The 25778-nt window shown below is 42.2% G+C and overlaps 1 protein-coding gene and 1 pseudogene across 3 annotated transcripts in view; one reads left to right on the plus strand and one right to left on the minus strand.

The window, feature by feature from the left end:
* Positions 1–25778, plus strand: part of GRIN3A (glutamate ionotropic receptor NMDA type subunit 3A) — a gene marked incomplete at both ends in the record, with an annotated part of 188574 nt that overhangs the window by 136763 nt on the left and 26033 nt on the right. For both annotated transcript variants that reach the window (XM_080940337.1, XM_080940338.1), the window contains one exon: positions 7584–7735. In XM_080940337.1, coding sequence (XP_080796463.1) covers positions 7584–7735 — 152 coding nt within the window. The remainder of the gene's footprint in view (positions 1–7583; positions 7736–25778) is intronic.
* On the minus strand, positions 10497–14817 carry LOC308438671 (annotated as a pseudogene). The gene is made up of 3 exons: positions 14593–14817; positions 11766–12495; positions 10497–11248 (listed from the first exon to the last, which is right to left on the minus strand). The product of its transcript is annotated as an uncharacterized misc_RNA (transcript).

A 25778-nucleotide genomic window follows, 5' to 3' on the forward strand; every position in this document is an offset into this window, starting at 1 on the left:
AAATGTAATAAATATTGAGCCCCAAAATAAGTTCATACTCTAAACACAAAGTATGTCAGTCAGCCCTCCATCACTGTGATTGACTACTTGAAGTGATTTGGGGGTGCACAGCTCCACGAGTTTAGTCCAGGGTGGCTTGTTCCTGGGCCCAGCCTGAGACAGAACATGCAAAGAAAGCGTAGGAAGCAAAGGAGAACAAGCCTACTCACTTCATGGTGACCATGAAGCAGAAATCAAGAAAAGAAAGGGCAGATCAGGTACTAAATAGACCCTTTAAAGAACAGAAATATTGGCCTACTTCTTCAAAGGAGGAACATAGCCCAACCACCCATTAAGGCAGAGCTCAATCAACTCCCGAGGGCCCTATCTCAAATTAAGGCTGCACTGAGGGCCAAACCCTCAACACACCATCTCTCCAGGTACATTTTAGATTCGAACTATAATAGCACAAGACTTTAAACACTTCAAAGGGGTACTGCTTATAAGTTATGCACAAATCAAGGAAGTGCGTGTGAAAGAAAGTCAATGAGATGAGACTCAAGATGAGTTCAGTGACAACTGGCTGCTTTCCAGGCATAAAGCCTCGTTTAATCCCAAGCACTGCAAGAAAAACAAAACAGACCTAGTGATTTCTAATGCTCACTTCTGGTTCTTGATGTGTTCTTTTGCTTGCTGGGCTTTTTGTTTTTTGTTTTGTTTTGGTTTTTGGAGGTATTGTTTGGTTGGTTGGTGGTTTGGTGGTGGTGGTTTTGAGTTTGAGGGGTTTTTTGGTTTGTTTGTTTTTGGAGGGTTTTTGGGGGGGGGAGTTGTTTGTTTTGTTTTGTTTTTAGTTTCATATAGAGTAGGCTGGTCGCAGGCCACATACAAACGTAGTAGATGGTCTTGAATTCTTGCTAATCTTCCTTAATGCCCTCAGTGTTGGGAGTGCAGGCAGCACCACGCCTGGCTTTTGAAAGCTGTTATTTTTGTTCAATGTCCATCTGAAGAATTTCCATATGCTCCCTGCATTTTTTTTCATGTAATTTTTTGACAAAATACAGTTTTTGAATTTATAAAAACATAAGACTAACTATTAGACTAGACTACAAACATATAAAAGTCATCAAAGCAATTATTTGGCACGTAAGATTCCAGGTGCCAATCCATGGGGTCTGGGTCAATGCTAACCAGTACTGACTGTAATAAATTATGCATTTCTCACTATGTAACTTCCCAGTTTAAATTCAAATAAGTACCTGTTCACTTATTAATGCACTAACTCAAATGCGTGTAGTTTCTCATGAATAAATAATTTCAGGAACTTTGGAGGAAAAGGAGTCCACTAATTTCATCATACAGAATCACACTGGATCAACACAATACTGAGCGCATACTGCGTAATCTGACCACTGCTCTCTTCTAGATTCTCAAATCTAGAGGTTGTAGCCACTGAAATTTTATATGAAACCTAATCCTTACTGAAACGGTAGCAAAGAACTGATTTGATAGTGATTAGGTCTATCATGAGGATTCTAAAGAGATAGCATTAGTACGCCTGTTGTGGACCCATGGAAGTCTTGAATTCTCACTACATGATGACACAGCTAGAAGCCATCTATGAACTAGAAAGGAGATCGTCACAAGACACTGAATCCGCCCAAGACTATGAGAAATAGGTGTGCTTTGTTGCTTGTAAGCTGTCCTTGAAATTGTTACCGTTGCCCAAACAAACCAAGGTAATTACTAAATACTCCATCCAACCTCAGATTTCTGCTCTTGTTTAGCTTTTAAAATAAAAGTAAGGCCTATGAGAAAGAGGGTGCCTCTACCTCCTTGCATTTGAAGTCCTTTCAATACTTTTTAAAATTTACTTTACATCCTAATCACAGCCCCTCCTTCCTCTCCTCCAGATCCCACCCTCATATGTCCCTCTCCCATTACACCATTCCATTCCCCTTAAAGACAGAGAAGCCCAGCCATGGGTACCTACCTGTCCTGGCATATCAAGTCATGGCTGGACTAGGCACGGCCTCTCCCACTGAGGCCAGACAAGGCAGCCCAGGTATGGAAAGGGGATCCAAAGGCAGGCCACAGAGCCAGAGGCAGACTCTCTCCAACAGACTCCGAATTATTAGGAAAAGAAAAGTGAGTAGCCATGAAGTTGGGAGAGAGATGAGTTGGGTAAGCCCAAGTGTCTTGGAAAGGGGAAGTGGGGGGATATTATCTAGATATATTGTATACATATATAAAATATTCAAAGAATAAATGAAAATATTATTTTTTAAATATATTATCAGTTCAAGGTGTGTACAGAAAGTTTTTGGGCAAATCAAATAAAATGCATCAGAGGCACAGAGACATAGTATGTTCTTGAGAATAAAAAAGAATGTGTTAAGATAAATGAACACATGCCCCAAATTTATGCATTGGAGTTAGCAGACAATAAAGGTCAAGCAGAGAAAAAGAGTAATGTGAGTGCACAGTAATGATCTGTAACCTTTCAGCAAAAGGCCTTTGACTGGTTCTGAGCTGTTCTTTTACCGGCTTTCCAGTAATTATTTAATGCAGTGCTGGAGTCTGGCCCTTGGATTAAAATAGAATTGCTGTCACTCACTGGCAAACATCTTAATCTGTTCTCCCAGCTCCTCATCTGCATAATGAAAATATGACAGGAACACCTAGCATAAAGTTGCCACCACAGTTAAGTAAAATAGTGCATTGGAGTGTGTGCAAGGGCACCCAGCACACAATGTGGACCGGAGAAGTTAGTAATAGTGAGGACATTCATTAAGTTGAGAACCACACATGACAAAAATCTTCCCAAGGTATCCTTCATGGATCTCAGCTCCTCCAAAGCACTTCTCTTCCCAACTTGATGTGCTTTAGGTAAGGAAGCCCCATTTTTCAAATTGGAACAATGGCAATATGTTCAAAATCATTATCTCGAAATAAATAAACATGGTATTCCAGGACAGACACAAAAGAGAACGAGTCTTTGTTCCTGGGGCTTTCCTATAAAACACTATTTTTGAGGCCTTCTTTTCAAAATATCTATTTTCCAGCTACATTTTGGGAAGGCTCTTTTTAGCTATGAAGTTTCTAACTATACATTTGCTAGTCAAAGTATATTTCTACTACTCTTAGCTGAGTAAAGCTGACTTATCCATGGAGAAAAGATCAGGATTCTATTTGAGAAATTGTTCTCTTGAGCTATTAAGCTGCATCCAATTTCTGGGGTGCCTGGTGCTTTCATCTTTAGGGTTGAAGGATTCCATCTTGCTTCATTCATCAACCACAAAACAGTCCGGCCTGTCAGCACCGCAGAGCCTCAGTTCTAATGCTAATGTAGGCAGCTCAGATGAAGTCAAATCAGCAATGTAAAAATAAATTCTTTGAAAAGAACACAATCAACTTTGAAAAGCAACTAATAAAACAAGAGGATAGAAATGAAACCTTCAAGACTGACCATTTTATGTTTCTGAATAAAATAGACTTTTATGTCTGCAGTAAATTCCCCTTTCACACACACATAATGTTTTCCTAATCTTTCCTTGTCTTAATTGGCTACTAATTATTATTAATGCTAGAAATCACTGAAACATCAATGTCCAATATATGTATTCAAATAAAAAGTTAAAAGGGTGTCAATTTATTTTTAGCTTCCATTGCAAATTAATCTAGGCATGATGGAGTAGAATGATTTAATATTCATTATATCCTCAACAGCCATTTTTTATAAATGTCTTTGCAGCTTCAACATAGCCTTCCCTTGGTGACTCTTTGCCTCTGTCACAGAGCCAAAACTGTATTCTTGGAATATGTAGGCTTAATCATAGGTGGGAACTTTTTTCAAACTATCTTATGCATTTTGGTCTCCTCTACTTAAAACAAAAGAGGCCCCATCAAAAAGCCATGTAAGATGTTTCTGTGTTGTTTCCGTTCAGTGGCAATTGCCCTTTTCTCTAAACTTTCAGCAAATGCTCTCTGCTGTCCTCGTTGCGTTTTGGTTGCTATGTGTTTCCTGTACTCAGTTTATGCCTCACCTCTCTTTTCTCCAAGAAAAGTCCTGTAGCTTTCCACCACTCTGCACAGCTGCTGGCTGTCATCTTAGCCTCCCATGGCCAGGTTTCACAGCTAACCTAACACAGACACCCGGCAACACATTTGTGGGATTTATGAGCAGATAAACATGTGCAAAGTCAATTTTTAACAAATAAAAAAATGAAAGCTACCCTGCCATTTTATTATACTGATATGGGTTGAAATTATTAGCTTCAAAGGGACCTTCATGAAAAATGTTGTTGTTGTAGTGAGGACCCTTCCTAGTTAGTTTTCTGGCATACAGTAGGTTTACTCCTATATTCTCTACAGCACATATTGCTAATTTTATAAACAAAATCTACCATGAACAATGGTTTTAGCTAATGAAAACTTCCATTTGAAGACTGGGTTTTTTTTTCACTTATTTGTGTGTGTGTCTTTGTGTATATTGGTTGTCAACAGAGACTAGAGGGGGCATTGGATGCCCTTGAGCTGAAATCATACACTATTGTGAACCTACCAGTATGGGTGCTGAGAAACAAACTCAGGTCCTCTGAAAGAGCATTAACTGCTGAGCCACTACAACTCCATGACTAGTTTCCTAATAAACTAATTACTGAGTTTGGGAGGATGGCATCCACATGGTTACAAATATTAGGCCTACACTGAATTGAAGGAAACAGGTTATATTGATTTATATTGGATATAGTGGAATGAACATTGGTTTTTAGACTCAAGCAAACCTACATTCAAGCATTAGTTTTGCTAGCTACTGACTGTGATCTTGGCTGTTTGTTTAATCATTCAAGATTCAAGTCTCTTTAAGCAATATATACTCTGTCGTGTATCCATATGTGGAGAACATATGGGGCACACAGAGGAACTTGGACAACCCTAAGTTTTATTATTATCAGAATCCCAAAGTGATTTTATAAAACTGTAGTATCACAAGATAGTCAAAATTTATTTCTCATGCATAATTTACATTGTAGGGTAAAATCTGCTACTATTAAGGATTAGTGCTTAAGAGCAACATAGAACGTCCTTGATAAATGTTAGAAGTGGTTGTTGAACGCTGCTGCATCAGTGAGGAAAAGTCTGTTAATATTCAATCCAAGCTCCAAGTTAATTATCCTTATTTGCCAACCTATTTCTATCACATAGTTCCAAATCCTCCCCACCTATGTTCCTAATGCCTCTTTTCTTCTCCCTCACAATGCCTGCCTCGATTGTAATGAAATTAGCTTCATGCAGTTAACTGTTTAATCCGTCTCCCCACTAACGTGCATGGACCATTTTACACAGTACCTGTTTACTCAGTAAGCCATTTGATGAATGAACAGATAGATGAATGAGTGAATGAGAATCAACAGATTAGTGAATGTTATTTATGTGAGTCTTTTATTATACCCTTCTTGATAATAAATACTGAAAACCTGCTTCATAACTTAATTATTAGAAAATGAAAACTTCTTTAGAAAACTTACACATGAGCACCTAGTGCTCTTTCCTAGAACCTGTGTTTAGTTCCCACCCACATCAGGTCGTTGACAGCAGCTGGTAAGTTCCAGAAGATCCAATGCCTTCTTCTGACTTCCTTGGGTATCAGACATACACATGGTGCACTTACATACACATAGGCATTCGTAATGCACACAAAAAATTAAAATAAAATAGATCTATTTAAAAAAAACAAAAGCATAGTCATTACCATACAAAGTGTTACTTAATGAAAACATCAGGAACACATTCAAACTCTATTATCACCAGTCTTACCTTTCAAATCAAAACGACCAGTCACCAAGCAGGCCCTCATAATCACTGTCGGAACAGAAAGTCCAAATTGTTCTTTTGACATTGCCATTTTTTTCTTGGTGCTACATTCTTAAGAAACAAACAAAATTATCACAAAAACAAACATACGACTCTTTCAAACCCAACACCTGTTTGGTGCTGTAGATTTCTACGCCACATCATGAGCTTAGTATTTTGAAAGGGACTTTGTGTGTTTTCACTAAGAAAAAAAATAAAAACTAATACCTTTGGAATTGAGTTCTAAAGTGAAATAACTAGAACAGGTATTTGTCTCATTAAGTATCTTTGAATCTTTGACGTCTTTTTAGTCTCTCTTTTAGTTTTTTCATTTGTCTCCCTCAATCATCTTGAGGGCAAATAGAAAAATCTCTTTTTTTATTTTTTCACTGTGAGAGCTAATAACTAAGAACAAGATGTAGTTAATTAGCCTCTTTCACAAAGCTCCTTGGAGAGATTAGCAGTGTGTTAACAGTCTGGAAAGCCATGGAGCTGTACAGTGTAAGAACTCTGATTAATAAAACGCCGACAATTACGCTCCTGTTTGCTCTGGATCCATCTTTTCTCCTGCTTCCTCGTGTTCTGCATGACTGCTATCTCGAAGTTGTCATATCCTTTTTTTCTAAGTGTAGTTTCATCCCCCATATGTATTCTTGAAACATACATTATTTTACTATGAGTGTGTGTCATCCTGTAGGTTTGGAGGAATGTCACTTGTCCCAATAGTATATTGCTAAGCATTGTGCGTATGTCACTCTATTTCTAACACATATGCCCCACTCATGTAATACCCTGATCACATAACTATTACACAAGGCTTTTGTCAAACAGCATTTGAGTTCTTTCAAAGTTTTGTGGTTATGAACAATATTATTAATCATATTTCTTGACATATTTGTGGAGAAATTGTTTGAGAATGTTCTTGGGTTTTAATATGTGTTCAACTATGCAAAATGTCACCAAATTGTTTTCCAAATAATTACATCATTATGCATTCTTACTTTCCATCTCCTCTCCAACATTTGACAATTGAAGTTAGTTATTATAAACCCTTGTGGCTCTTTTACTTCTCATGGTGTATTTTATGTCCATGTGGTATTATGGTTTGAATTCCTAATGTTCCCCATCATTTCTTATGTTGAGGGTTTAGTTGCCAGTTATGGGGAGAAGTGATTGGCTCTTCAGGGCTCTGGCCCCTAGGATAATCCCTTGATGATTTATAATATGACTATTTTTGAAAGGTGTATCAATGGGGGGGTATTTACGTTAGTCCTAGATGTTCTTGTATGTTCTATCTCCTGGCTGTCAAAATAAATTCTTTTTCTATTTCCTCCCCCATATATATGGATTGAAAACTCTGAAACCATGAGCTGAGGCAAATTACTTCACCATCAGTTAATCCTCTCTATAAACACCTTCACAAACATACCCAATGCTATACTTTCCTAATCACTGCTCAATCCAATCAAGTTGTCAATTAAGATTAACCGTCACATGCAGTTTTACTGGGAAAGGTAGCTAGGGAATCCCAGACATGGTAAAGACCTCAAAGAGTGCTTCTAAAAAGTCATACCGAAGAGAAGATTCAGTGCATCTTCTCAGAGATGCAGCAGATTTGCGGGCATTCCGGAGCTCTTCGAGGGAAATGTAATACAGACTCATTACCATATCCAGGGGCAATATCATACAAATATGGTGGCCACCTTTCAGGATAGTACAAAGAACTCATATGTGGTTGCATTTTCTTCTAGGATATGGCATTGGTCTCCCTCCCAACTCTCCATTGACCTCTAATATATCTGAGCTCATCAGTCAATACAAGTCTCACGGGTTTATGGATGTCCTTCATGACAAGTGGTACAAGATGGTCCCCTGTGGAAAGAGGAGCTTTGCTGTCACTGAGGTAAGGAGGAACTGCTGATAATGCTGGTGCTTTGTACAGCTTCCCCTTGAAAACTATAGCGACAGTTGTACCTTCTGATCAACAACGTACCAGGATGCTCTGTGACATACATCACTTGGATTTGCTTGGAAAGTGTCCATTCTTACAGTGCTGTTCAGTGACACAAGGCTGAGATTTAAATGTGATTTTATTCTGATGGATTAAAAATGGATCTAAATTTCCACTTCTGTTCTACAAACTATACTAAGAAATCTGTTAAGTAGGGAAGAGATGTTTCCAAAGTGTAGCAAGAATATCTGGGACTCACATGAAGGGCGTTTGCTTTAACCTTGGAATGATGGCTCCGGTGTGGATTTCACAACATGCCTTGGAGTCTGACTCAAAACACTGCTATGAGAGTTGAGTCAAAGACCCTTTGTCAGTTTAAAACTCTATCCACACCTTAACTAGTAATTGTCAGATTACAGGATAATAACTTTTCAGAACTGAAAAGAGCCAGCACTGCTTTTATTGTTCAGCCAGAGTTACTATGTGCCTGGCTAAGGCACACAAACAGTCAAAACTTCCTTCCTGTTGAAGTGTTGAATCATTGCAGTGTAATTAAAAGGGGGGTTGCAAAATACGACACAATTTGGATGATTAAAATAGGAGACTGAAAACTGTAACCAGTGCCATGGCCCAAACACTCTAAAGGGAAGAGCCAAATAAACAAGAACAAGGCCATCGTGACATTAAAAAGAAGAAAACACATCTAAAGCCAATAATTGCTCAAATGGCCTCTGTTTGGCAAGAATTCCCAGCAGAATGCAGCTCTGCCTGCCTGTTTGACATCTCCTCTCAAATATCCTGCGGGCATCTCAAATTTCACTTGTCACACGTATGTGCCTTGATGCTCCTTCCCTATGCTTTTCCTCCTGGGTTTTGCATCTTAGCAGTGGTATTTCTGTGCACCTGCCCACACATTCCGCAGACTGCCATAGGTCTTTCCCGCCTTGTCCATTCACCAACAAGCCACATCTTCTACAAAATAGGTCTCAAATATAGGCATCTATTGCCAACTCAAATGTCATCACTCTGTCCAAGCTCTCACCCCTTACCTGGCTCACTGCAATGTCTACTAAGATGTCTGCCTTCCTTTAGTTGCCTTCCACGTGGAAACTCATTCTTCTGTTTGACGGCCATGTTCACTGGGGCAAAATCTGAAATGGCGACATGCCTTGTAATACCTGGCCCTGATCACTTCTCAGTCCTCTCTTTGCCACTCTCTGGTTCATTAGAGCTGCGCCATGTTTGTCTTGGAATGAAGATAAGTCCATGGCTTCCCTGCCTTGGATTCCCTAAACTTGCTATTGACTCTTCCCCTCAAATGCTCTTCTCCAGTGACATTTGCTCCGCCAATACCTCCATATTACAAAAATCCCAGCTAAGGAACTGTGAATGTAGTTCAGTGGCACACTACCTGCCTAGCATGTCCAAGGCCTTTGATTCGCTCCCAGTGCTACAAAAAAATTAAATAAACAGAGAGCCAAGAAGAAAATAAACTCTCAGCTAGTATCTCTTTTCTCAGATCCCAACAGAGACTGACCAATATAAATCATACTTCCCTTTATGATCTCACACTCCTCCGATAATTTAATAGCACTCAGTAATAACATAAACATTACTGCCTTAAACATAATTTTAATCAGAGTATTTTTATTGTATCTCTTCATTAAACTATAAAAGCTCTAGGGGTAATAAAAAAAAACTTACATTTTCAGTGTCTCCAAATAATGTAGGTAGTTAAGAAGTCAGGTAGATCAATCGGAAACACTGAACAACATACCTGAAAAGAAATACGAGTCAACAGGAACTCAGGGAAACTGAGGCAGCATGCACGGGGCTTGCACAGGTTCAAGCCAGATGGGTCCCAGTGCTGAGAGGGATGCAGACACAAGCTCCCATCCCTGTCTAAGAAGCTATCTCCAAGCTGGTTCAGCTGCTAAAGGCAAGGCTCCCAACCAAAAATGTCAGAGTCTCACTGAGCACATAAACCATACTTAAGGGTAAGTTCTGTGACCCGAATTAGATGGGACACATTGAATGAACTCAATGATATTTTTGTGGTCCTTGTCTCATATTGCTTTGTTAAACATTTTTATCTTACTGTTCTTTTGTTTGTACACAATGGAGTTTACAGTTTTGTGTTTTGAAGGTGTATGAGTGTGTGTTTCCTCATCCTTGCTATTGTCAGCGGCAGTGATGATAGTGGTGGTGGTTTGTTATTTTTTTTTTTATCTCTTTGTTTTCTTATTATCTATTTATTTATTTTTACTGATAACTTAAGAGTGGTTCTTGTTAAGCATTGATATTTAGAAAGAAAAGTAAAAACCAAACTTGTTTATTGTTGCTTTTTGCCATTTAGTAGCATTTTACACACAGGCTTCGATCTTCAGAATACCCTGGATTCAGTAGGAAAACCTTCTAAATGAAGTTTTGTACAATAGGAACTTCTCAGTAGTCAAACTTTGGACTGTAAAAAAAATACATGCAAAACATACTTTTCTGAAAACACTTAACTTTGAACAAAGCACCAAACTTTACAAATGCAGAATGAAAACAGCATTTCAACTCCACCACAAGTAGTCATCACAAAAGGTGTAAAAGTCGCCTAACCTCACTAGGCACTGTTCACTTTTTAACAAGGAGACAAAAGAAAATATCGTCCACAAACAATATCCCAGGTCTATGGCAGGTTTCAGAAAGTCTTCAACTTCTAGCTTTAATCGCGACGAGGTGAGTAGGATCCCGATGGAGAACGAGACCTGTATCCTCACGACTCTAGTGAGAAGGTGACCACCTTCTGTAAGTCTGATCCCCGCCTCCTCTGTAGGACCTGCTATAGTGTCCCAGTCATCTTAGCACCACCACATCCTCTGGCCTAGTAGTCCCGTTCATGGGTCTCCCCATATAAATCCCCAGTGTTGTGATATGGGGCCTTTTTGTTATAGAGAAATCGACCCTAATTCGACGTCCATCGAGCTCCATTCCATTGGCACGTCCTTTAGCTTCCTTGGCACCATCTACATTTTCAAACTATACAAAGGCAAATCCTCTTGACTGTCTAGACTGCAGGTCATACACAACAGACACATCAGCCATGGGGCCGTATTTAGAGAACACTTCTCTTAGATCTCTTTCTGTGGTGTATAAGCTCAATCCAAACACTCCAAGACAACAGTTGGGGTCAGGATCTGCCCAGTTCCCAACATGACGCCTGCGAGCAGACACCGGAGAATGGCTGTGGTGTGGCGGCTGCGATAATCTCGGCTCTAAGATCTGCTCCGGGATCGTCTGAGACCGTGATCGTGACCTTGTATAATGCCTTCTAGAACTTCTGGATCTAGGCCTCGATTCAGGTCTGGATCTTGACTTTGATCTAGAATGCCTAGACTCTTCCTTGCAGAGTCCCCGATCCGTGAGCACCTCCACTCGGGAAGCAGACCGGGATTCTACTCGCTGTAGTGCACCTTGCTGTGGTCGCTCATGACTCCGGGTCACCGCTGCTGGCCTTCACTGAAGCTGTCATGCCCCCTTCCTTACAAAGGCTCCTTACAGAGGCTCCGCCGCGCACACTTTGACAGTACCCCAAAGCCCACACGCTCCACACCAGTCTAACCCCTATTTGTTTTCTTTTCTTTATTTTTTTTTTCACAAAAGCAGTTTCGTTTTGTTTTGTTTTGTTTTTTTGTTTTGTTTTTTTTTTTTAATTTGAGGCAAGGAGAAGTCTGACCCATAAGATTCTAAACACAAGTTTATGTATTAGTGGCACAGCCTGGGCTATCAATATTGCTTCTCTTTGGTTGGAAAGAGTGCTTATGTTAAAGTCACTCGGGTGGGAAGAAGAAAGACCAAGAAAAGGCTGGAACAAACTCCTCAGCTACTGGTACTTCCCTCCAGATTCTACATAAACTAACAAACTCTCTCTGCCTGGTCTGCAAGGTATCACCCAGTGAAGAAGGACGCAGGTCACAGGCCACGGGACACTCACAAGGGCAGATGAGGCAGAAAGAACAGGTGTAAGCGTCTTGGAGCACAGCAGGAATCCGCAGCTTCTGACTTCGGGTGGAAGGGGGTAATCCTTGTGTTTGGCACAGCTCATCAAGGTGCACACCCTCCAGTTCCTGCTGTAGCTGAGTAGTGGTCATGTCCTCACTGCCCAGCACAAAGTCAAAGACCTTGAAGTTCTCAGCAGTGCGTGCTGATGTCACAGACTTGGGGATCACTACCCAGTTCCTCTGAATGGGGAACCGGATCAGCACCTGGGCTGTGGTTTTATTGTACTGGGCTGGAATTGCCTTGATCCTGGGATCCTCCAGGAGAGAAGGGTCTTCAAGCTTGGCCCAAGACCTGTCAGGAGAACCAAGGGGACTGTATGCAGTAACCACGGTGCCTTTGCAATGGTAGCACTCAGTCAGCTTCTCCTGAGTGAGGTACAGGTGGCACTCAATCTGGTTAACGGCAGGCTTATATTTTAAACCAGGTTTGTTCACGATCCGCTCAGTCTGAAGAGGGTTGAAGTTGGAGACACCAATTGCTTTTACCAAACCTTCATTCACTAGTTGTTCTATAGCCGTCCAAGTGTCCACAAAATCGGTGTCCCTAGGCTTCATGCTTCCTGGTGCATCCGGTGGGTAATAGTCTGGCCCAGGCTTGAAGCCCGTTGGCCAGTGGATAAGTTAGGGATCCAGGAAGTCCAGTTGCAGGTCACACAGTGTCATCTAAAAAGAAAGAAAATGCATGGAGTTGGATGGGCAGGGAGCTGGGGAGGACCTGGGAAGAGTTAGGGAAGGAGAAACTATGATCAGAAAGCACTGTATGAAAATGAAAAAGTATATTATATATATACATATATATATATATATATATATATATATATATATATATATATATATTCAAGAAACTAGAGTCTAAGCACAGGCAAAGGTCAGAGACTAAAACAGGGTTGCACTGTGTTGAACGGTGTCCCACAAATTCATGTTTAATCAGGACCTAAGGCTTTGGCCATATTTGCAAAAAAAAAAGGGGGGGGGTCTTTGAAAGAGTAATTCAGATGATGCCACGCTGGGCTCTAAACCCAATGACTGGTGTCACTGTGAGGAGGCCAAGTGCCCAGACTCACAGGGTCCACCTGCTGGACGTGGCAGAGATGGGGGAGGGTATAGACACAAGCCAGCAGCTCAGGAGCACACATGAGAAAAGAGAATCCCACTGCCACCTGCACTTCCGGCTTTTGGTTTGTTTCTCTTTTTTTCTGTTACTTGGGGGCAGGGATTCCTGAACGATAAGCGGATGCATTCCTGCTGCCTTCAGCCATCCAACTTGTGTCCATCCTGAAGCACTAAGGCAGGCAGGTGGGGAATGAGATGAGACCGAGACCCGTGGTAGGGAAGTGAGCGATAAAGGGGACGAAATGATTTTTAAAAAGAATAGCTCCAACCAGAGGCTGAGCTAAAACAGTGAAGCCCTCAGTGATTAGGTTTGCGTGGGATCTTCCTTGGCACCACGATGAAAATTAATGAATGGCTGAAACCAGACATGGGGGCACATAGCTGTAACCACAGAGCTGGAGGCACTGAGGCAGGAGGATTGCAAGCTCAAAGGCCAGGGAGGGAGATAGAAGAGGTGGCAGCATCTGGAAGCTTTATAGTCAAAACAGTCTGACTTTAATTTTGTTAAATAATTCTCTTTTTTTAAAAAAGGATGCTTAATACCAGAGTTAGCAGTGTTTTCTACATAAAAACCTGTTTCTCCTCTGGATGTCATTTTTAACCCTACTGGTGAGTATTAATGTTGCTCCTCCTAAAAGGAATCAGCACTGAGCTTACAGCAGTCAACTAATGCAGCCAAGAAACAAAGCGAGGCAGTTGCTTAAGTTGAGCTAAAGAACAGTCATTTGGAGCTCTGTTTCTGGTGTCTGTTGCTGACTTAAATCAGAATCTCCAAGTGATTCAATTTTGACAGTAAGGCATTACCAAAACAAACCCATCAGCCACAGTCTCCAGCCAGCATTACCAACAAATGCCACATCCTGGTCACATGCTCACATTCATGCTACTGCCATTTCAGAGGGTCATCCGACAAACCAAGCCTCTGATACACGCGGCTCTGCAGACTCACAGCCTAGCCCCAGCTAAACACAGTTTCAAACACTGAGTCAAATAACTCACAAATCCATCCGATAAATATATTCTGCTGTGTATGCACAAAGCATGATATGTCTGAAACTATGCATTTCTGGGTTTGGATGCTGAATCTGTCAATGTAGCTGGCCAACTGCTCCTGAATCTGAGTTTCTCTATCTGAGAAAAGGTTTAACAAAGCAGGTCATTGTTTTTCCTGAGAATAAAAGATCATTTGTGGAAGCGTCTACCAAGAAACCTGGTACAGTAAGAGGTAAATAACAGAAATCCTGTTCTTCCTCTAATCAGAGGGAACATCCTATTATTCATAGAAAAACATCTGGAGAGAGCCACAATTTCTTCATGGTTTGTTGATGAGAATTGTATGTGCCTGTGTCTAAACAATCACTGGTGGGATGATGTGATCAGCAATAATGGACTAGGCCAGCCAGAGCTCTGCGGCCAGTAATGATGCAGTACTTAGGCACATAGAGGAGGGTAAAGACCTGAACAAAGGAAGCCTTGACACAGTGGAGCAGCTGAATGAAAATTACCTCTCATCTCACCCAGATCCAGTCATTTATACTACAAAGTGTCCACAATTATCCTCATCCTCATCGTCATCCTCATAAACATCATCATCGTCATCATTTTCATCATCATCGTCATCATCATCATAATAAACATCATCGTCACCATCATCGTCATCATCATCATCATCAAGAGCCCTGCCACGGTGACCTCAGCTTCTGCCAACATCCTCCTGCAGTAGGAATATCTAGTATCACCCATAGCACACGTAGCTGAGAGCATCATCTTCAGAGGCATCCTAGATTTGAATTCTAGTTCTACCAGCTGTGAAATACGGGGCACAGTCCTTGACCACTCCAGGCCTCTGTAAGCTGACTGAAAGTAATGCATGCTTCATAGGTCATGGTAAAAAATCAAGTCAATTAAAGCTTCTAAAATGATTGGGCAGGTGCTAGAGAGAGGGCTCGGTGGCTAAAAGTACTTCCTATTCGTCCAGAGGTCCTAGGTTCAGTTCCCAGCCCCCACACAGTGTCTTACAACCATCCAACTCCAATTCTGGGAAATCTGATGCTCTCTTCTCACCTCCAAAGGCACCAGACATGCATATGGTGCTCAGACACACATGCAGGCAAATGTCCATATGCATAATATAAGTTAATCTAAAAATAAAATACTAAGAATCTATCCAGACATAATGAAGAAAACAACTTGCTCGTGTCTGTTCTCCCGTAATTTAACACAGGTTATCAACAGTGGGAACAGCACTTTTTCCTACTGAACCATCTCAACAACCCTTAACCAAGATCTTTTAACAAGCCAGATTGGGGAGAGGGTCGTTAGAAATCTTCTGTGTAGTCAGCCGGAAGTGTTGGGGTAGAGACCATTCTCAGATCGAGTTGGGTTTGTTAAGACAGTGTGGGCTCCCTTCCCAGGTTGGCTGAATTTGGAAGGGAGAAGGAAGTCAAAACGAAAAGAAGAAAGAAAAGATATGCCCTTAACTGGGACTTCAGACATAAAAGTACAAGATATTCTGGTAACATCGTATTTAGAGAAAGGAAGAAACACTAGTGTCTAAGAATATTACGACTGTGCACAGCACTATCATTCCTTCAGAAGCAATGCTTCTTTTCCTGTGGGTTGAAACCCATTTGGGTGTCAAATGACCCTTCACAGGAGTCACCGAAGACCACAGGGAAACACAGATATTTACATCACAATCATAACAGTAGCAAAATTACAGTTATGAGGTAGGACAAAGCAAAGATCTTATGACTGGGAGTCACTACAAGACAAGAAACAGCATTAAAGGTCACATCATTAGGAAGTTTGAGACCACTGTTCTAATGGATGGTGGTCTACACTATGAAATATCTTTATGCAATTACAAACAGTTCTATAAGACGTTGACCGTGTGCATTTAAATAGCAATGCACTGCACACTTGGGCACAGATGAGCATGTTCATCTTGAACGTAAAGCAGACTGATCGGATCACTCCTGCCCAACCCACAGATACTGTTACCAAACTCAGGCAGTGCAGCTCTTTGACTACACTGGGTCGCTCTAAAGGTTCCTAGCTTGCTGGGTTTCCTTTGCTCACCTCACCTACATGCAGTTCTCGGCCTCTTGTGTTTTCTCTTTTTCCTGTTTTGCAATGTTTTCCCAGGAAAAAAAAATAGGTAGAAGAAAACTGGCTATTATTGTTGTATTCGACAGATCACACCAGGCCGGCATAGCTCCACGAGAAGAGGTTTATTGTGGGGAAGCAGGGAAGGGAAGAAGGAGGGAGGGGAGAAGAAGAAAGGGCGAGGGGTCTGTGCCTTTTATTCCAGCCCTGACATAACCACATGACCACCATGCACAAGCAAGGCGCTCAGGTGACGGGCAGTGAGGTACCTGCTGAGAATTTTGTCATGGCAACAGATGGGGGGGTGGATCCTTGTCACCTAAGGGTGATGTCATCGCTGGAGAGGGGACCAACAACCAACTTCTGATGCCAACGTTTAGCACTTCTGGTACCTACTCTTTGTACTGAATGCTCTGCAACCGTGTATTTATGCAGAGAAACAGGATGGTGGGAAGGGCACTCCGTGTGTACCAGCTCAGCTCCAGCCCTCCAGTGGTTCTAGTGAGTCATAATGGAAGAACAGTTTAGTGAACACAGGCCCTCTCTCTTCCACCTCTCCCGCAGCATCCCAGGACAGGGTACACATCACAGAGTAGATATGTTCTTGACTGCACTTCTCTAAAAGTCTTTTGACCTTGAAGGAAAGCATTCCTCAGGTTTTTTTTTTTTCTGGCCTCACACTCTATTGTTCCAAGTACCGTCTCAGTCAGTGTCTCTTCCCTCAAAGAAATTACACATAGTCTTTCGATCTGAAAAATGTCTGCATTTGGACAATGATTTATGTGGTCACCTGGTATGAAATTGTAAAAGATCCTTTTGCTCCTCAATGTCTGGCAGTAGGATATTCACATTTGGCTTCGAGTAGGAACTTTGGTCTATTTACCCCCATCTCTTCACAAACCCAGAGCTGTTGAGCTATAGTTTCTCTGGAAGACAAATTTGTTTAAAAAAAAAAAAATCCAAGGTTTTCTCTCCTCCCTAAAATTACCCAGGATGTTACCAGTCTGGCTCTCCAGGTCAGACTCTGACAACGTTCAGAGAAAAAGTCTAAAGTGACCTCAGGTGTGTCCTACAAAGCTCACAGCCCAGTGCTCTGCCACAGTAGACTCTCCCAGGAATAACAGATGGCAAGATATGAACCTCCTCCATCTTCCTTTGACTCAGCAGAAAACAATGCAATTTTTTAAGTCCCTGGGTGAATTGAAGAACTCCAGGGAGACAGTCCTATGAAATTTCTTTTTACGAACCAGGGAAGGAAGACCGCAGATTACAGTTTAACAACCTCCCCCAAATTCACCAAGGCATTATTAAGATGGATGACAAGACCCCTCTTTGCAAGTTTCCTCCAAATAATGTTTTGAATAATTGCACCTTTTAACTATAAGAGGCTGGAAGAAAGAGGAAATCGTGGTCTTCGCAAGAGAGCAGAAAGCATCCTCAATGACAGGGGAGTTTTACGAAAATTGTTTGAGACCACATTATTTAAAGAAGTCATCACAATTCCAAGGATAGATACAGAAAAGCCACTATTACCATTGCCGGCTGTAGAGAGAAAATGGGAGAGCCATTCTCAGAACCTAGCAAGTCAGAGGATGGAGCTCTCTAAGAAATTGGCCATTTACTTGGAGGCATTTGATATCTATTTGGTAGAGACCTTGCCAAAATGTACAAGTCCATAGGGTCAGTCCCCCAGTACCACAAAGAAGAAAAAGGAGATTGTCATTTAGTTAGAGGCTCACCCATCCCCCTGGCCTTACTACAAGAGAGCTGGGGAGCAGGCCCCCTTCTCTGTCTCCCTGCTGGTCTGCCGACTCTCAGATCTTCTATCTATGTGGTCCCTGGAAGTCAATTCCCAGGACACAAATCAGGATGGGGAAAAATGCATCTGGAAGAGAGAAAGTCATCTGGGACCCTCCTTTGAGGTCACTGAAGCACGCCTGGCCTGGCCATCTGAGTATCAGCAGCACAGACCTTCAGACGGTCCAGCTGTCAGGCTGAGGCCCAACCATCCTTAGTGAGGAAGGGCAGAGAAGTACAAACCAAGTTCACTGAGAATCTTCCTGGTTCTATCGTCACTGTGAGGAAGCAGCTCTAAATGCTTGGGAAATGTACTCCACCTGACATTTATCTTGTTGCTACAAGGCCATCTGACTGATTACAAAGGGTGGCTGCTGACGACTAAAGGAAACTGAAGTTAGCGAGCAAAAGGCTCAACATTATAAAGAAAGAAGTTCTATCCTGGGATTGGGGATAGCATGTATATTATAAAATATTACAAAAATAAGCTACTGAGCTGCTGTTTCTATTTTAATCTCATCCATTTGTCTTTTCTTCTATTATTTAAATTGTTTCCATACAATGTATTTTAATCATGCCTTTGAGCCCCCTACCCCAAAACCCTACTTCCATACCTTCCAATTTCCTGTTATTAAGAAATGCAATCAGCTAGAATCTCTGCCTGCCTGAGCTTCCTCCAACTCTCAGGTCACATCTTCCCGACCACTAGCCTGAACCTGGCTTTTCTTTCTTTTTTATAAATATTTTATTGGATATTCTCTGTATTTACTTTTCAAATGTTATCCTAACCCCCCCCCCCCCCACAAACCCTCCACTTGCTTCCATGAAGGTGCTCCTTCTCCCAACCACCCTCTCCTCCTCAGTGCCTTGGCATTTTTCTACACTGAGAAAATGAGCCTTCACTGGACTAAAGGCCTCTCCTCCCATTGATGCCAGACAATGCCATTCTCTGTTAGATATGCAACTGGAGCCATAGGTCTCTCTGTGTGTGCTCATTGGTTGGTGTTATAGACCTTGGGAGCTGTGGTGGGTTTGGTTGATTGATAATGTTGTTCTTCCCATGAGGTTGCAATCCCTTTCAGTTCCTCAGTCCTTTCTCTAGCTCTTTCATTTGGGTCCCTGTGTTTAGTCCTATGGTTAGCCTCAAGCATCTGAAACTGTATCTGTATGACTTCGGTAGAGCCTCTGATGAGGCATCCATATCTGTGGACCTGGCTTTTCAACCTTTCATCCTTCCCTGTCCTTGACCTTCCCAAGCCTCAGATGCTGTCCTCTGTGGGACGGATCTTCAAGGCAGAGATGAATCGACAGTCTGTTATGTTAGGAGGCAATTTCAAAAGCTTGCTATTTAGAAGCAATGTATGGGTATGTACAAAAGTAAAAATAACCATGGCATTGAAATAGCCACATCAAAAAAGGTACATTAAGATGTCACAAACACAAATTACTCCATCTCTCTGTGGAGCTTCCCTCTAAAAATACAGATGCTGTTGTGTTTCTAGCTTAGAAGGAAGAAATAATGTACATTAACATCATGACATGTGGATGCTGAGTATGGACAGTACTTATAGATTCTGCCATGAGCCAATTATGCGACATTAGCAACTCCTCTGAACTCGTTTCTTCATCTTAAATTTTAAAAAAAAAGAACCTATGTAGTGTGTCAAAATAAAATCAGTACTTTCCTATGAGAATTGTTAGAGGAATCCTAGCCTAACCAGCTAAAGACTGAGGAACCAGGAACACAGAGAGGATGTTAAAATGAGACAGCTAACCTCTAGCCTTTCTGCCCCTGAGCAGACTAACTCCCCAAAGCCACAAACTATGCATTTGTTTATGCTAATAACTTCTAAAATATTAGTATTTGTTCACCGAGAAAAACAGAACAAAGGTCGAGTTTCCCACAGTAGATCCATTGTCCTTCTGTCTGTTTTGGAAAGAGGAAGAAGGGTTGGTTGATGTTACAGCTCGAATGTGAAGTGTCCCCTGTGAGCTCTCGCATTTGTGTACTGACTCTGGCTGGTGGTACTATTTTGGAAAGTTGTAAAGCCCTGAAGAGGTGAAGGTTTTTTTTGGAAGAAATGGTATGGAACAGGCTATGAGATTGGGTGCTCTAGCCCCGTTTTCTGTCTGCTTGTATTCCTGACTGCTTCTCCCCACTGCCACCACATCTTCTCCATCATAATGGACTGTACCCCTCCAACCGTGAGGCGAAGTACACCGCTTCTGCATTTTCTTCTTGCCAGGCACTTGATGACAGCAAGGAGAAAAGGAACCAACACAAGTCACATCTCAAAGCTTCTGTGTCGGATAAACTTTAATATATTAACAACTTAAAAGCAATGGTTGAGACAGTGGGAGAGGTGGATATTAGGGTGGCCTTTTCTGGTTCTTGACAGGGAGGTCATACTTCAGCACCCTCTGCCTCTCTCATCTCTCCCCCTTCCCATTTCAATTTAAAATATCTGTCTGCTATACAACCTGTTGAACGTTACAGTGAGGCCAAAAGCTAATGACTGCAGATTGCTTTAAATTGAAAACCTGACCATGTAGGGAGCCACCTTCATAGCTAAGTAATTAGGTTTAATATTTAAACCAAGCATGAGGTCAGGTGGAACCTATCCAGGTAGCACTTTCTGGGACCCTAAAGAAGCACCAAGTGGTACTTGTGTCCGTCCATCATGTGAAGTAGAACCGGACAGGAAGAAAGCAGTGTGAGAAAAGCTTCGCCGTCACCTGGCCGGCCTCTGAAACAAACCCAGACATTCATTCATTCGTCCACTAGCCTGCGTCCATCAGCAGAAGCATGCTGAACCCCTGTGTGCTGTGCTCTGTGGCTGCAGCCAGGGTGGAAATAGAAATGAGTACAGAGGTGTGAGTGTGTGTGTGTGTGTGTGAGAGAGAGAGAGAGAGAGAGAGAGAGAGAGAGAGTGTGAGAGTGTATGTGTGTGAGAGAGAAAGTGTGTGTGTACGTGTGTGCATGTGTGTGTGAGTGTGTGTGTGTGAGAGTGTGTGTGTGTGTGTGTGTGAGAGAGAGAGAGTGTGTGTGTGTGAGAGAGAGAATGTGTGTGTGAGAGTGTATGTGTGTGAGAGAGAGTGTGTGTGTGCGTGTGTGCATGTGTGTGTGAATGTGTGTGTGAGAGAGAGAGAGAGAGAGAGAGAGAGAGAGTGTGTGTGTGTGTGAGAGAGAGAGAGAGAGAGAGAGAGAGAGCATGAACAAATTCTTTCTCCTGCATCCAAACAAATAGAGGAAGCAACAAAAATAAGATCACAAGTCACAGAAGATCAAGAAAGAATCAAAACTGTCTTCTCAGAAGAGGTGATAACTCCAGAGATTTAAAAAAAGAAAGAAAGAGACAGAAAGAAAGAAAGAAAGAAAGAAAGAAAGAAAGAAAGAAAGGAGGGAGGGAGGGAGGGAGGGAGGGAGGGAGGGAGGGAGGGAGGGAGGGAGGAAGGAAGAAAGAAAGAAAGAAAGAAAGAAAGAAAGAAAGAAAGAAAGAAAGAAAGAACCTACCCAGGTGAGGTAGAATTGAGACATTGGAGATACGGAATAATAAATACAGAAAAAAAAAAAAAAAAACCTACCCCAAAAAAGCATCACTCAAGTAGGCATGCCTTAGGGGTTCTAAAATTCCAGGGGACACTTCCCCAGGCCACATGGTAGGTAGATAGACACAGCTAAACTCACAAGCAAATTACAGGTCTCTAACGTTCCCTGTGTTCTGCTTTGTGGATCTCTGTTACCTCCTTAAGGCAGGGACATCCATTGTTCTGGGCTTTGTACAGAGCACACTCTAAGGTAACAAAGAATTTCAGCTCTACAAAGTCCATCAGGGTGGACTCCCAACTTACCACTGTGTGCTTAAGTAAGCCAGACAACTTATGAAACGTCAGGTCTGGGAGCCATCATGATTGCTCAGTGGGTTACAGCGTTTGCTGCTGTTGGAACGGGTGTTTTGGCACCAGATGTAAAAACTGGGTACATGACTGCCCCAAGGTACGTTAAGGGGAAGGTTTTTATTGTAGCTGTAAGACAGAATACAGCCAGAGTCATCTGGAAGAGTCCAGATCAGAGAGGGGAAGCAGTAAATTAAACATAGCCAGCAGACTGCTCTGTGCCGTGAGAGGACATAGATAGATAGATAGATAGATAGATAGATAGATAGATAGATAGATAGATAGATAGATAGATAGATAGATAGGCAGACAGACAGACAGATAAGATGGGTGGGTGGGTGGGTGAGTGGATGGGTGGGTAGGTGGGGGGGGGTTGGGTGGACAGATAGACAGACAGACAGGACCAAGAGAGAGAAGCAAGAAAGAAGAGTGTAAGAGAGGAAGAGAAAAGAGAGCACATGGCCAAAGGCAGAGACATGTGAGAACGAGAAGCTGCAGGAGGAATGAAGCCCATGAGCTGGAGAAGTCTGAGGCAGGGGTAAGTAGAGCTGAGAAGAGCCAAAGGCATTTGTAATACTGAGTAACCTGAGGCCAGCATGCACTTTGGTATGCTAACTGGTACCACAGATAGCCATTTGTCCCTGACAGGTGCCGAGCCTGATGACCCGAGTTCCACCCCTGGACTGCATGGCAGAGGGAGAGGACAGACTCCCACGGGTTGTCCTCCGACCTCCGTGTATTTGCTGTGGCAGTGTGGACATTCCACATGCACGGCCACAGATAGATTAGTAAATCTATTAAAACTTAAAACTCAGACTTTCCCCCTCCAAGCCGAGGATACAGTAGGGATTGCTTCAATGTGTGTGGTCTATTTAACAAACCCATTTGTGGGAATGTGTGACCTACTGAATGTTCTTCTTTCCCTGAGTAAGAGCTTTAGTGGTAGGGAAGGCCTATAATCGTAAGAATCAAGAACTGAGTCAGGGGCATCATGAGTTTGAAGCCAGTCTAGGCTACATAGGAAGAGTGCATCTACAAATTAAAAAAAATAAATTAATAAAAATAAAGCAACAACAAATAAATACTAGAATTGAAAATAAAAACTATATGCAAAAAAAAAAAAGCTTGGTAACCAACAGACCACTTTTCTTTTCTTTCTACTTTTATTTATTTATTTTCCTGATTTTATTGGATATTTTCTGTATCTACATCTCAAATGTCTTACCCTTCCCCCCCTTTCCTCCCTCTTCCCCCTCAACTAACTTCCATGAAGGTGCTCCCTCTCCCAATCACCCTCTCCACCTCAGTGCCTTGGGTGATGATGATGTTGTTCTTCCCGTGAGGTTTCAAACCTTTCAGTTCTTTCAGTCCTTTCTGTAGTCCTTTCATTAGGGTCCCCGTGTTCAGTCTGATGTTTAACTGCAAGCATCCTCCTCTGCATCTATATGACTCTGGGAGAGCCTCTGAGGAGACATCCATATCTGGTTCCTCCCAGTAAACACTTCTTAGCATCAGCAATAGTTCTCGGGTTTCGTGGCTGTATATGGGGTGGTTCTCCAGATGAGGCAGTCTCTGTAGAACTTTTCTTCAATCCCTGCTCCTCTATTTGACCTTGTATTTCCTCCCCTGTTTTGTTCTCCCTTATAAGAAGAACTGAGGCATCCACATTCTGGTCTCCCTTCTTTTTGAGCTTCATAGGTTCTGTGGATGATTCTTGGGTCCAGATCACTTTTCATAAGACACTGGATTTGTCTTATCCTAACTCTAGGAGTCATTTGCATGTCCCCAAATATCGACAAGCATGGGTCACAAACATCTTAAAATTCCAGGGCTGACCACCTATTGCTTTCATGACTTTTTTTTTTTCCTTCCAAGTTTATTTTTAAAGAAAGAGAGAGAGGAGAGAGAGAGAGAGAGAGAGAGAGAGAGAGAGAGAGAGAGAGATGTACAGATTTTTAAGAGCATTTTGGAATAAAACTGTATGAATATGTTTTTGTCAGTACTTGATTTTTTTAAATGTTTGATAATATGTATTGAAATCTTACTAGTTACCATATGCATGTAAAACAAAATGTAACATTATATTCAATCTATACACACCAAGAAAACTGACTATTTCCATGTTACACTTCCCTGACTTTCGATGGTGGGGAGTGACATCCCTGATTCTGAACTTTCCACCTGGTTGAGTGCGGACTGAACACGCTTTTACGCTGTGGTGCTATTGTTTCCTTCCCTTCCCTGCAATTCTGCATCCAGATTTCCAAGAGAAAACACGAAGAAAGGTTATACAAACCATATAGCACTTATATGCAAACAATAACACTTAAAACACGTCTAGAAAAATAGTGATAACGATTGCCTACAATGCTCTAGGGGAAAGCCTTCAGACCACAACTCAGGGTTTTCTTCCCCTCGCCCTACATCAGCAGAAAGACAGGGCTGCTGTCTGCTGCTTTCTGGTTAGTGTGGTTTGGATTCTAATAGAAGGAAAGGCAATCCAGCAAGCGTCGTCTTCCCCTCTCTAATGAGCGAATAAACAGATCTTGTGGAAAAAGGCTCGCCTCTTCTGCATTCCAGAGAGGCTCGGGCATAAATTACACCCAAGACCACATACTGTTAGTAGTTCCTGCTTTTCTCCTAAATTCCTCGAACTAATGAATATTTATGAAATGTCATTTACTATGCAACTTGCAGGTCTGAACAGTGCTCGAACTGATTAGCGCTGTTGTGAGAGACAGCCTTCCTTCCATTTTTTTTCAGATGTTCACGCACTGAAGCCTGTGGGGCATCTCGTGTAAGGACTCCTCCTTCATCTACTTTCTGTACAGACAGCCATGGCTTCAGGTTCTGGAGAGTCCAGCTTGAAGAAAGCAAAACATGGAGGTGGGGAACGAATGCCACCTAGTGGCGAGAGTGAGGTGTTACAAAGTATCAGAAAAACGGCTTTGCCCCTCAGGAATGCATGATCCGCATTGAACTAGCAGCAGAATGGGGCAGCCTGTTAGGGTCCTAAGGACATTTCTTCCCCATGTGAGCAGTGTGAGTGGAATTTGGGGATATATGAGACAAGGAGCCTTGTGGCCTTTAACAGGGATGTCTCATCTAAGCATAGAGCGGTCAGCCAAGGAGACCAGGGCGGTCCCATTCAGAGCAACATTGCTACTACTCCTACCTCTGTCCTTCCAGACAACTGGAATTCAGGCCTAGAGCTGCGGAGTGTACTGTTTTCTCCAAGGGGATGCTGCATTCCTGAGGGTTTAACCACAGTACCCCAGAATGTGGTCTGGTTTGCACAGAGGATACCTTGATATTTAGTTACAGCATAGGTGGGCCCCAAACACAGTATGAGCAGTATCCTTATCAGAAGACAATCACCGAGTGAGATAGGTACCCACAGGAAGCAGGGACGATGAGGAGGTAAGATTGGGTTTAAGCAGCTGCCAGCCAAGTGTCCTTGTCAGCTTGTCAGCTTTGCATGGCTGTAACAAGATGCCTGAGGTGATCATCTTGTTAAAGGAAACACTTGACTTGAACTTGCGGTTTCGGAGTTTTTTTTGTCCATCACAGATTGTCCCTGTTGCTTTGGGGTCTATGATAAGTGGCACACATGGAGTTGGGGAACGTGTCTGTTTGCTTCTTGCTCATACAAGGAGGATAAAGGAGGATACATCTCTCCCTTTAAGAACCCTGTCCCCAGTGAGCAGACCTCCCACTGGGCCTTACCTCTAGAAGTTTCTACTATGTCTCAAGAGTAAGGCTTCTGAAGAACTAACCAGAGAAGAATGGCCCTGCAGGTTTCAGAGGGAGCATAGCCCTGCCAGCTTCTTTATTTGGGATGCCAGCAGCAACACTGAAAGTCAACCCATACAAAGGTACCTGGATGACATCCAGCTTCCCACATCTATAGCAGTTTGTCTACCTTGTGCTTAGCAGGATTGAACATACCTTGCCAAAAAAAAAAAAAAAAAATTGCCTGTTTATTACCAGAGAAGAGAGCATTTCATCCATTTGATGGATCTTTCACTTTA

Source organism: Micromys minutus (genome assembly GCF_963924665.1).
Source record: "Micromys minutus genome assembly, chromosome: 28".
Lineage (NCBI taxonomy): Eukaryota > Metazoa > Chordata > Mammalia > Rodentia > Muridae > Micromys > Micromys minutus.